The sequence below is a fragment of the Helianthus annuus genome, chromosome 1 (assembly GCF_002127325.2).
Source record: "Helianthus annuus cultivar XRQ/B chromosome 1, HanXRQr2.0-SUNRISE, whole genome shotgun sequence".
NCBI classification, from domain to species: domain Eukaryota; kingdom Viridiplantae; phylum Streptophyta; class Magnoliopsida; order Asterales; family Asteraceae; genus Helianthus; species Helianthus annuus.
In genome coordinates, this window is record NC_035433.2 from 57,753,206 (window position 1) to 57,766,857 (window position 13,652).

The 13,652-nt window shown below is 33.7% G+C and overlaps 1 protein-coding gene across 2 annotated transcripts; it reads right to left on the reverse strand.

Moving 5' to 3' along the window:
* Positions 1–7,196: 7,196 nt before the first annotated feature.
* LOC110936466 lies at positions 7,197–12,736 on the reverse strand. Of its 2 annotated transcripts, none has more exons than XM_035976627.1 (3): positions 11,372–12,736; positions 8,125–8,225; positions 7,197–7,760 (listed from the first exon to the last, which is right to left on the reverse strand). In XM_035976627.1, exons 2-3 carry the CDS (start codon positions 8,204–8,206, stop codon positions 7,360–7,362), a joined length of 483 nt encoding a protein of 160 aa, XP_035832520.1. In that variant the 5' UTR covers positions 8,207–8,225; positions 11,372–12,736; the 3' UTR covers positions 7,197–7,359. The 2 variants fall into 2 exon arrangements, with proteins under 2 accessions (XP_035832520.1, XP_022034558.1); XM_022178866.2 differs by lacking the exon at positions 11,372–12,736 and adding an exon at positions 10,309–10,795.
* Between the last annotated feature and the right edge of the window lie 916 nt (positions 12,737–13,652).

Here is a 13,652-nt window from a genome sequence, read left to right on the forward strand (position 1 = left end):
TTTTAATCAACTGTTTCGTTAAAAGGATTTATTCAATACATGTTGAACATATATATTTTTTATACATGGTATATTTAAAATCCTATTTCTAATAAAGGATCACATTATCCCGTTTTACACTCCAATGAAATAATAATATTAAATCATAATATCCAGCTTATCTCTTGTATATTTAATATTTTTTACTAAAATATTTCTTTTCTTTTTTTCTGCTGATTATCCAACATCAGATAATACGTAAGTTTCTAACCTAATAATAAATAAAAAAACAAAGTAAAATGTTATAAATCATGTAATACACAACTCTCTAAACTAATAAAAAATAAAGTGAGATGTTACAATAAGTAAATAGCACTTCAAAGTTCCTTTTGTTAGAAAACACATCTTGATGACTAAATGTTTTAACCGATTACATTATTCGTGTAAGACATATGTTTATTTAAATCGTGCAATACACAAGTTTTTAAAAGATGTAACTATTTTATTACTTAGTATATAAAATTATATTTATTCAACCCGTGTAATACACGAGATTCTAACCTAGTAATAATAATAATAATAATAATAATAATAATAATAATAATAATAATAATAATAATAATAATAATAATAATAATAATAATAATAATAATAATAATAATAAAACAAAAGTACAAGTAAGGCACACAAGTACATCACGTTTCCAATTTGATCCTTGTCCCATAGTCGACAAGGCATTGCCAATATTCGCCATCTTTTCTTCAAAACACCGAATTAGGGGTGAGCAAGTTTAGGTCCGGACCGAAAATAACCGAGAACCGAAACGAAAAATACCCAACCCGACCCGAACCGAACCCAAGTACCTAGGTATTTAAATCGGTTCCAATTTTTCATATAAAATAGGGTCGGGTCGGGTCGGTTCTCGGTTTTTTTCATGGTGAAACCCGACTTGGACCTATGACCGGAACCGACCCTATATTTAGGGTAGTGAATCGGTTCTGTATTTTATGTTTAATCGGTTCTCGGGTCGGGTCGGGTAATGGTCGGGTCGGGTCGGGTTTTCCCTTTTGCTCACCCCTACACCGAATGCTCACTCGACGTCTTTACGTGCAGCCATCTGGACCCTGTTAAACTTTAATCTCTTTGGATCTGAGGTACCGTGTCTTGTGAACGATTTTACGAAAACCCCCCACTCTGGGTAAATCCCATCAACTAGGTAGTACCCGTACACGTACTCAACCCCGTTTATAAAGAAAGTTCCTTTGGGTCCTATACCATTTACCCGATCATTGAAAAGAGGCGAGTGGTTTATGATGGTAATATCATTATGTGAACCTGGCATACCGAAGAACGCATGCCATATCCAAAGATCTTGGGACGCAACCGCTTCAAGCATGATGGCTGGCACCCCGTGAAATCCACCAGTGTGAGCGCCTTGCCATTGGGTAGGACAAAGTTCCCAAGGCCATTTCATACATTCTAAACTACCTAGCATCCCGGGTAGCCCATGATAATCTGCGTGATGTTCCAATATTTGTTGCATGTCACTGAAGGAGGGCTTTCTCAAATATCTTTTCCTATAAAGTTCTAGAATACACGAACAAAAGTTGTGAAGAGTTTCTCTAGCTACACGTGCAGACATTTTTAAATAGTCATCCATAATGTCCGAACTATTGCCGTACGCTAACTGCCTAAGTGCGGCCGTGACCTTTTGCCACGTACTAAATCCTAATTGCCCGGTTACATCGGGTTCTTGTTGGAAATAAACATATTTCTCCTCAAGATCTCTAGATATTCTTAAAAATAAATTTCTACTCATACGAAAACGACGCCTAAACATTTTTTCATCATACTTAGGTTCCGCTGAGAAGTAATCGCTTACCAACAAATCGTTAGCGGTGTGCCGTTCACGAGCGATGTACCTTCTCCTCCGTTTAGGTTGTTGAGTCTCTTCCTCATCCTCTTCGTCTTCCAGGATAGCTTTCACCACCGCCGCGATCGTTTGTATAAATATTTCCGCACCGTCGTCAGATGATGATGACGATTCACTGTAACTTGAAGAACTCATGGCAATATTGTGTTTTATGTGTTTGATATTGTGTGAGAAAAATGTTAAATGTGGTAAGTATTTATAAAGGAAAAAAGATTTTTTTTTTTAAAGTAGCCCCCAACGGCTAACCCAACGGCTAGTTTGAATGAGCCATTCACAAACCGCCATGTCACCTTGCTCCCCCGCCCGGCTTAAAACCCAAGCCCCAAAGGCCACGCCCCCAACCCAAGCCCACCTGGGGTGACCCCTTGGGCGTTTTCCCCCAACCGACGCCCCAACCCAAGCCCATAGGCATGGCCTAAGTTGTTTCTCTTTCCTTTTGCCTCTGGAACATAGATACATACATAGATAGGGTTTCCCTGCAGAGAGAGAGAGAGAGAGATGGCGGCATCTTTACGCAGCTTGCTAAGTGGACCATCCGCTGCTACTGTAAGTGATTTTTAATATGTATGTGTATTCTGTAGAACACAACCAACTATGTATGGGTTTGGTTGTGGTTAGATCCGATCCAGCAGAGCAGATGTCTAGATATAATAGGGGTTAATAGTTGTGTTTTGTTTCTCAATTATGAGGCCAGATCTAGTAATTGTTGTTGGTTGTTTAATGGTAAGGTAATGGGGACAAGCAGCAGAAGATGGTGTCATACGGTGGTAGCTTGCGAAGAAGAGACGATGAAGAGAAGTTTCGATAAACAAGCACGGGTTGAGGTTACTCTTTCTCTGGAAGGCTTTGAAGCCTCCGAGTTAAAAGCTATACTTCCGTTGGTGCATCAACGCTTAGGTGTTGCTGAGGCAAGGCAAGTTGTGTATAATCAAATGGCCTCTATCTCTCGGGCACCCGGATTTGTCGATAAACAAGTTCATGTTGCCTGTGACTCCAAAGTACCTTCACTGTTTTTTTATAATTTATAATATATATAAATATATATATATATATATATATATATATAGGGGAGGGTTTAAATGAGAACGCTAAATATCGCGAGAACCGTGAGAACTTGGTCAAAAACAATTCAAATTCAAAAATTTCTTTTACACTTATCATTATTATTCGAATACAATGTTAGAAATTCAATTTACACGTTTAAATTTACGTGAATTCGTAAATAAAGAAAATTTACACATGTGTAAGTTTGCCATTTACACATGTGTAAATCTGTTATATTTACACATGTGTAAAAAATCTAAAAAACTGATTTTGAAAGGAGAAATGAATTATTTGATGTTGTAAATTCTTGTTTTGATGATGTATCTTAATTACATAGAGGTTTGTATTAAAAAAATTGGTTTTGATTGCTTTTTTCATTCGTTCTCACGGTTCTCGCAATATTTAGCGTTCTCAAGATAACCCTCCCCTATATATATATTGTTTTTGACCAAGTTCTTACGGTTTTTTCATTTGTTCTCACGGTTCTCACAAATATTTAGCGTTCTCATTTAAACCCTCCCCTATATATATATATATATATATATATATATATATATATATATATATATATATATATATATAGGGGATGGTTCAAATGAAAACCACTTTTATTGTGAAAACTTGAAAACTAACTAAAAAAGCCTAAAAAAACCTAAAAACATACAATTTTTTTTTTACAATTTTTTTTAGAAAAATCGCTACTTTTTATATATGGAAAAAAATTTCAAAAAAAAAAAAATTTTGTTTGTACTGCACATGTGCACTAATACGGAAAGCCTAAACCACTTAACCCACCCCCCCACCGACACCCCCCAAAAACCTAAACCCCCCACCCCCCCCCCAAAAAAAAAAAAAAAAAAAAAACCTAAATTCACCCTCCCACCAAAAGCCTAACCCCCCCCCCCCCACCCCAAAACCTAAACCCCCCCACCCCCACCCCCCACGAAAACCTAAAACTAAACCCTAAACATAAACCCGAAAAAAACCTAACCCCCCCACCCCCACCCCCTCCCCCCCACACCCAAAAACCTAATCCTAAACCTCCAAAAAAACTAACCCTAAAAGCTAAACTAGACTCAAAAAGCTAATTTTAAGCATGTAATGCACATTGTAGTACATGTTATATTGCACATGTGTACTACTATAATAATAGTATTGAAAACAAGACGACACCATAAATCTTTTTTTATGTCATAAAAAATATGCTCGAATATACTTGAATGAAAGATAAGAAAATTTGTGATCTTATGGTGCCATTTTTGTTTTAAAATGATAACGTATGGAGAAATGAGAAATGTTTGAAAAGTTATATATTTTTTGTTCCAATTTTACCCCTCCTTCATTAAAAGTCTTCCCCCCTCTCCTTTTTAGTGGGTTTTAGTTAGTTTTCTAGTTTTCACAATAACTAGTGGTTTTCATTTGAACCTTCCCCTATATATATATATATATATATATATATATATATATATAGGGTGAGGTTCCAGCGTGAACAACCTCCCAAGAGTGAACAGCGTGAACATATCTGGACCGTTGATTAATATGATCATGATATTTGATAGGGGTGGCATGATTGTAATTAATAGTTAAGATTTTAATGTTTTATTAAAAGCAAAAGGGTAATAGTGTAATTAGCATAAAATGGTCATTTAAATAAAAATGGAAGTTTATTTCCATAATTAAAGATAATATCCCGTGATTTTCTATTATATTGTTTGTCAATCTTTTCATATCCCTTTATACCAGAATAAATATCTTATTCCCCTTTTCTTTATACTCAATCGGCGACCATTGCAGTAAATCCTTGAGCGGCAACGGTACGGTTTAATCGCCGGTGAAACAGAGCATTGTTTTCAACAATCAAAGGTACACAATGAAACTGTTAATCGTTAGATGTTTGTGAAAGTTTTTGGCATGTTCCGTTTGTTTTATTAATCAACTAAGAACACCAACCGGAATTAAAGGGTGAATGTTGTGTTAGTGAAGTTGTTTAGTTATGAATCTTAGGTACAATGGTATTATTTGTAGTGCGAGTTATTCGATTATGAGAAATTTTTCGTTGAAGCAGTTAAGAGGAATTAGGGCTTGAATGTTGAGATGCTGTTCTTGTGTTAGCTGATAAAATATAATCCATCAGTACACGTGTGTTTGTTTGCAAAATCGGATGATGATGATGTTTAAATATTGATGTACACATGTGTATATAGTGGTAATCAGATGACATCTGGTATGTTTGTTTGTTATGTTTGATACAAAGTTTGCTTAATCACAAATAACGATTTGTGGCATGTTTTTTTTAGTGAGTTTAGGCAAGTCTGTTTGTTGAGTTGTCTAGTAGTATGTTTTGGAAGTACACATGTAAACTGGTTTAAAAAAATTGTGTATTTATATGAAGGTGAACATGCAGGAAAATGTGTACACATGTGTATGTATATTATAAGATGAATTGGGAAGGGATATGTTATGCCTATTATTTGTTGTGATACAGTATTATGTGTTATTTTTTGGTTTTAAATATGATGTTAATGTACAACATCGTAATGTTACGTCAATGGATAATGTTGTACTACTGTGTAATTTCATTTTTGTTTACATTTTGTAGGTTCGAAACGTAACAATGAGAAGACGTAAGTTTTAAGTTTTTTGAAAGATCTCACGATTGAATTGATTGAATGTAGGTGGTAATATTTATAATAGGAACGTATGTCACTTAATGTTGTAGGTGGAAAAAGCGAGAGGATAGATCGTACTTTGGCGCGTAGATTTAGTAACACAATAGATACCCACATTGAATGTTCGGATGACGATGAAACGGACAATATAGGTGAAATTGTTTTAACGAAAAGGTTTTATGGAGATATTTGTCAAGTTGCGCGAGCGACACCGAGTACGTTTACTTTTAATCCCGAATTATTGTTATTTTTTTCATACGTTATGTATACGTCTATTAACTTTTCGTATGTTAGGGTCGCAAAACAAAAGAAAAAACAGGGAAAGAAAATGCAGTGGTAACGGAACTGAACGAGGTTGCTCAGACGAATGCGTAAGGATCATTTTTGTTTTCATAAATTTCTAGTATGATTCACCGTAGACATGTGTATACCTGGTATATTCGACCAATTTGGGCTTTTAATCAATTTATATTGAAGAACATGTCTAGTTGTTCGATGTACACATGTGTATGATATGGTTCTGTATAGTATTCACATGTGTACTTAATTGAACTGCAAACGGTGTTGGGATGTACACATGCGTACGATTTTATTTTTTTAATTATACTGTCTATTTTTTGCAGAAAATTGGTATTTGAAACTGAAAGAGAGGTTGGAGTTTGAATGGAAGACAGTCAACAACACCGTGGATTACGGAGTGTTTGTCATAAGGCATATGGAGACATGGTTCGGGGTAACGGCCGATAAGTGGGATAGTGGATTCCCACTTTCGCATAAGGAGACGAAGGCGTGCTTGACACGTTTGAGGAAAAAGTACGCAATAAAGTTAGTTAAATCAGAGGCAAACAAGCACCGCAGTCGCGTATTGGCTGAAGCAGCCCAATATGAAAAGGCGAACGGATTTGGTTGTGTTTAGAACGTCTATGTTGGTTTACAATAGTTAACGTTTTTTGGTTTGAATTCTTCGTATTTTGTTCTATTTTGAAACAGTGGAATTAAAGTTGAATGGGTATTAGTATGGTTTTTATGTATTTTAAACTTATACACAGTTTGTTTATGTCCGTAATGTATGTGTTATTTAATTGAATTAAACGTTTTCACAATATTTTAAATGAGCATAGTTATCACATAGTAAATGTTGGTACACATGAGTATTTGTGATGTAAACATCCAAGTACACCGGTGTACATGCATACTAGCAGATAAGTACACTAATGTACGGTATCCATTTTCTGATTTATGCAATAAACAAGAATGGTATTAGTACGGTATCCGTTTTCAGATTTTTACAATAAACAGGAATGGTTTTTGTGGACCTTTTATCACCGATATAATACGAAGTCATACTGTTAAAAATGGTATTAGTATGGTTTTTATGTATTAAACGTTTTCACAAATATATTAAAGATCATAGTTATCACTTAGTAAAGTTGTTACACATGAGTATTTGTGATGTAAACATCCAAGTACACCGGTGTACAAAAAATAGAAGAGTACCCATAAACAGGGATGTTGCATATTTCTTTATGGACCTTTTTTCATCGATGTAAAACAAAGTCATTCTGTTAAAATACAAAGTGATAATAGGTTTTGTTATGCATTGAACATTCTCAAAAACAATTATGCATCAAACAATCACAAAAGAAATTATCAAAACGGTAGAAAAAACCATAAAACAATTAGAATAAAAGGTACACCAAATTGTTTTCAATTGTTTGTAAATTCAAGTAATTGCTAAATGTCACTAACGTTATCTTCGCCATCAGTACCGGTTTCGTTTCCTTCGCCATAAGTACCAGTTTCGTTTCCTTCGTCATACTCATACTGTTCATCGTCTTCTTCATCGTCATCTTCTTCGGTAGATGAATCATCCTTCGTTGGCTTACCTTTTTTAAGTGGACAATTCCTTTTATCATGCTTCCTTACCCGGTTTCCACAAAAATTACATTTTCTCCTATGTTTTTTGAATTTCTTTATTGCTATTTCCTTTGGGCCAACCGGTCGTTTATGCTTCCCACATCCTTTATTACGTATTTTATTCGGTGCGGTACAAGATACCTCCTCTGGTATTGCATGCGAAAGAATTTCCTGGTAGACGACAGCCTTCTTATTAACTTCCGGATCATATGGAACTTCTGCAAAGATCTTATCTCTTAATGTCATTCAAAAGAATCATTCAAAGAAACACGGGACAAAACGATGCGGGTCTTAGAATGTTCATTAACTAAGATTATGCTATTGACATGTAATTACCGTGTATTATACACATGTGTACTATCCTGTTGGAGTGTATAGTGTACTATCCTGTTGGAGTGTATAGAACACAGCAGTACACATGTGTACGTCGGACATAAGAGTTATACACAATAAAAAAGATGACTGAAAAATATAGTTCAACCAAAAAAAGACTAAAACTATAATTGAAATATTGCTAATACGAACTAAAACAATGACAGTAGTACATGTTCGTTAGAATCTATGGTCATACGATTACACTACCTGGCCGATCCATTGTTGTAACGAAGACATTATCGCCAATGTTTTGGTCAGAATTGTGATTGTCAATTTCTGGGTCGGCCATGAATGAATTAGAGTATCACCTGCCGGAAAAATTTCAACTATGTTTCAATGTACTCGAACGACACCAATTGAATTACAAACACAAAAAAACACGTTCTAACTGTATATTAAAGTTGAAATTGGAAAACAATCAAAAACTGAATAACTATTTAATTGTACAACCTAGGCTACAATGATTAATCGGCTGCAGAAAACAGTAACTACGATGATCAATGAGCAGCAGATAACAACCAATGTAATACAATAACGGATTCGCCGGAATGTTGGTCCGGCTTAACTTTCAAAGTCCAGCGACTGCTGGCGACGACGATGTTAAAGACGACAACAAATGTCCGGCGAGATAATTTTCAGGTTTTGAAAACTGGATGAACGAGGTAACGTTGTTCGTGTGGGACGTGATGAATTCTGGAATTGAAAACTGGTTCATACGAATATTGTGGATCAAATATGAAGAAGATTATGGATGTTTGTTGAATAAATTAAGAAAGATAATGTTGAAAAATATAAAATATGTTAAGATTTGGTAAATAAATTAAAAATAAGTTATGATTTTGAAAATGTCAAAGTTATCAACCAATGTTTGAATATATTGTGAAACTGAAAATTTCTTTATTGTTAAGATTTTGAAATTAATATGAAAATAATATAAATTGAATATTTACATAAAGTTACAATCTTACCCTTCCTCTATGTATATGAAATCAATGGTTCAGATCAGTTCACGCGGTTCACGCTAGGAAATTTGTTCACGTTTGAACCTGATCCTATATATATATATATATATATATATATATATATATATATATATATATATATATATATATATATATATATATATATATATATAAGGGAAGGCTAGACAGAAAACCCTTAAGTTTTTTGAAAACTCTGGAAACTCAAATCTCCTCCCATTTTTACCCAACTTCTCGACATTTTTTTTAAAAAAAAATAACATATGTAATATACATGTTTTAAAGTGTTTTGGGCCAAAAAAACAAAAAAGCGCCGAAGGGATGTTTTTAAAAAAAATAAACAAATTTCAGCAATGTCCGGTTGCCTAACATGTGTTAGGCACAAAAGACAGAAACTTGCTGATTTTTTTTAAATCATTCCTTCGGCGCTTTTTTGATCTTTTTGGCCCAAAACTCTTAAAAACATGTATATTACATGTGTTATTTTTTTCAAAAAAAATGTCGGGAGGTTGGGTTTTCTAGGGTTTTCTCTATATATAGGGTTTTCTATATAGCCCTCCCCTATATATATATATATATATATATATATATATATATATATAGGGGAGGGTTTAAATGAAAACGCTAAATATCGCGAGAACCGTGAGAACGAATCAAAAAATCGCGAAAACTTTGTCAAAAACAATTCAAATTCAAAATTTCTTTTTACACTTATCATTATTATTCGAATACAGTGTTATAAATTTCATTTATACGTTTAAATTTACGTGAATTTGTAAATAAAGAAAATTTACACATGTGTAAGTTTGCCATTTACACATCTGTAAATTTGTTATATTTACACATGTGTAAAAATTCTAATAAAAGTGATTTTGAGAGGAGAAATGAATTATTTGATGTTGTAAATTCTTTTTTTGATGTTGTATTTTAATTACAATGAGGTTTGTACTAAAAAAATTTGGTTTTGATTGGTTTTTTTATTCGTTCTCACGGTTCTCGCAATATTTAGCGTTCTCAAGATAACCCTCCCCTATATATATATATATATATATATATATATATATATATATATATATATATATATATATATATATATATATACACAAATATTGTGGATTATGTGAATGTTATATAGTTGAGGGTTTTATAATAAAGAAAAGATATCCTTTCTTAAATACTAGTGGGGAACCCGCGCGTTGACAGTATGAGGGTGGAAACTTAACTCAAACCTTAAACCTTAAAACGATGAAAAAAATCATATAACAAATGAAAATGCAAACCAACATAAATAAGATGTTAGAAAAACGCCTTATTGAACAGATTTTGATGTAAAATCACAAGTCACATGACAAATGAGAACCAAACTAGAGTAAAACAACATAAACAAAAATTCAAGAAAAATGCATAATACTTGTTAGCCCATAGATCCTTCCTTTTGCAATTTCTTGTTTCAGCTTTCTTACCACCAATAATAGCCCAACTACAGAGCATATCTTCAGCCCAATTTCCAAGCTTGTTACCAATGTATAAAACAAACCCATTTTATTCTAAACCAAATAAGCCCAATTCTTACTAATCCAACAATTAACCAGACCATATTAATCGCACTTTTATTTAGCACTCTGGCCCATCTCCCAAACTCTAACTATTCGACTACTAATCAGCCACAGTCCAACAAGTATAGCAGCAACTATCCTGGACCAGCATTCATCACTAACATTTTGAGATATACTTCCCTTTATTTTTGCACTCATTAATCAACACCCTGATCCAGCATATGTGTCACGACCCCCGACCCCATCTAGCCGGAATCGGAAGTCGCGAGCAGTCCAGTGGTACCGGTGATTATTATTATTTTTTTTTTTAAAAACATTGCAGCGGAAATTTCATCAGGACCGTGAGTTAGGAAAAATATCAGAGTTTAGAAACACCGGATTTTTATTTAAATAGATGGAATAAATTCCATGTTTTACAAAGGTAGCTTTTAATGAAAACAATATTTCTTAAATTGATTTAATTAATAAAATAAGCCACTTCTTGAAGTCTTTTAGTGCCGGATCCAATCCTTACTCCAATCTACTGTAATTACCTGAAATGCGTTTTTAAAAAGGTTTTGTCAGCGGGAAATACTGAGTGAGTTCATTCATTTTACTGAAAACGACACATTTGTTATAATTTACAGTATTAAGAGTTTTTACATATGTTTATTATCAACCAACATTTCAAGAATAGGTATTTGTCACAGACCAGCTCTGTGACTGTGGTCATATCACCATTGGCTGGCCCAATGAGTGACGTATATCACTTACTTTTAGGCTCGCCCACCTAATGTGATTTAAACAATAATAATAATGTGCACAATACCCCACATACCGGATGTAATTTGGTGATTACATAAACTTAATCACTGTAATTATAACTCTGAAAATAATTTGGAGTATTGTAAAACAGTTAATAAAAAGAGAATGACTCACAATTCAGCATGCAGGATTGAATTAACAAACTTCTTGATTCTACTTCTTTCGATAATTAGGCATTTATTATTCTGGATCTTCTGATGATTTAATAGTTTGTTTGATTGTAAGGGTGTAGTTGGGAGTGTTTTTGGTGGTTTAACAGAATAGAATACGTATTGGTGTAAAACCCAAATCAAACCTTAACGGTAGTCATGAGATTCGAACTTTAACGAATTTCACAAAAACCGGGTTAATGATCAATACAGCAGTTACGATAATTTCCCGAGATCAATTTCTCACAATGAATGACCAAGTGCAATACTTCAACTCATTTATCAAAATGACAAACGACAAAGTATAGTACTTCAACTCATTATCGAATTATCGACAACGACAAAGTACAATGCTTCAACTCATTTATCGGATTACCGACAAACGACAAAGCATAACCCAATGTGGGCGGCACTTAGGCATTCCTTGGATATATTGATCACTCGGAAAATGAATCGTAATAGCGATCGAGTTATTATCCTGATTGCGGCAGCGTTTCGAGGTTTGTGTGTGTTTGTGTAGTAAACAGAGCATAACTCCGTGCCTCAGACGAATTTCTTTGTCGTTCAAACGCAGAATTTCAAGTCCCAACCTCTCCTATTTATACATGAAATTTGACCCTGTCGCGTAGCGCGAGGGGTACCCCCCTGGGCGTCGCGCTACGCGAGGGGTAACCTATTTTCTATAGGTAGCCACGTCCCTAACTAGGCTTGCTGAGTTGACGAAATCGTAAAATTCAAAACGGCCAGCAAGTTATTTAGATAATTGTAACTAGGGTTTTGCCCCCCCTGAGTTTTAGGGGCCCTGATCCTGATTCTGATTGTTCTGGAAATTTTAGGAGTTGTGCAGGATTACTTGGGTGTCCCAACTATGGTTCCCTATTGGGTAAATAAAATAATAGGTATGACTTTTGATGAAAGTTTGTTTACAAAATAGAAATAATAAATAATAAATAATAGTTTTGGTAACTTACAAAAAAAGAATAAAATGGTGAGAAAAAGAAATGGACCCACTGTGTAACTTTAGGGTTCAACTAGAAAATCTCCTGGTATAAATTTTGGGTATAACTTCTGAGCTATATATATATATATATAAAAATATATATAATGCACTCGTGGTAAGTATAGTACCCCTAAATCGACCTTGTCCCGATGTTCCGAGATAGAATCCAAACGAACTTAGTCGGGCAGAGCCTTGACATGCGTTATGGAACTCAGATCAATCGGAAAGGGTAGCGTTAATCGGGACTTAAAACGGGGCAGGGTTTTATTATTTATTAAATAATAAATATTTAGAGAGAGACAGGAAGTTGGCGAATTGTTATGTAAAGAGATCGAGAGAGAGATATGGCAATTTCATCAAAGACTGATGTTTCTATATATATACTTACGAAAATATTGGAAGCTAGTTAGTAGATGGCCACGTATCAGTTAGAAATGAATTTAGTGTTTGATTGGAGGACATGTATACCTACTAAAAATTGAGTAGTCATGTTTTATTTATTATTTTATTCCTTTATGTTTTATCTTGATGACACGTTCCTACCCAACATGCCATCTTTTATTTTTAATATTATTTTATTTAAAAGAAATGAAGGATGTGGAGGACACGAAACCATATAATTTCAATATATATATATATATTTAATTATCATTTAATTCAACCGTTTTAGTTATTGTTGTTTATATTTTTTTAAAGTAGGACGTTTTATAAAATAATAAATATGTCTTTGGAATGAATATATTTTTGTCTATATTTGGGTCTAAGTTTCATTAAAATTAAAGTAGGTTCCAAATACAATGTATTTATAATTTAATTATTTATGGTTCCTAAGTCTGTCTAGGAACTTTATATTTCTAACAGTCGACTTACCCGTAATCTACTTGTCTAATTATATAAGTTTTTATATACTTTTATTTTAATAGAAAAGGTCACCCATATACAGACCAAGTAATTAATATAATATTTCAACCAACTATATAAAATAGTGTTTAAAACTTTTTGGGTTGAATATTTATAATAAACTAGTTACTAGTGGTTAATAAATTTAATCAAACCTGATAAAAATTCAAAATTATATTAATTACTTGGTCTGTATATGGGTGACCTTTTCTATTAAAATAAAAGTATATAAAAACTTATATAACCTTAACTGTCACGACCCCCGACCCCATCTAGCCGGAATCGGTGCCGTGAGCAGTACAGTGGTACCGGTGATTATTTTGAAAAACATTGCAGCGGAAATTTC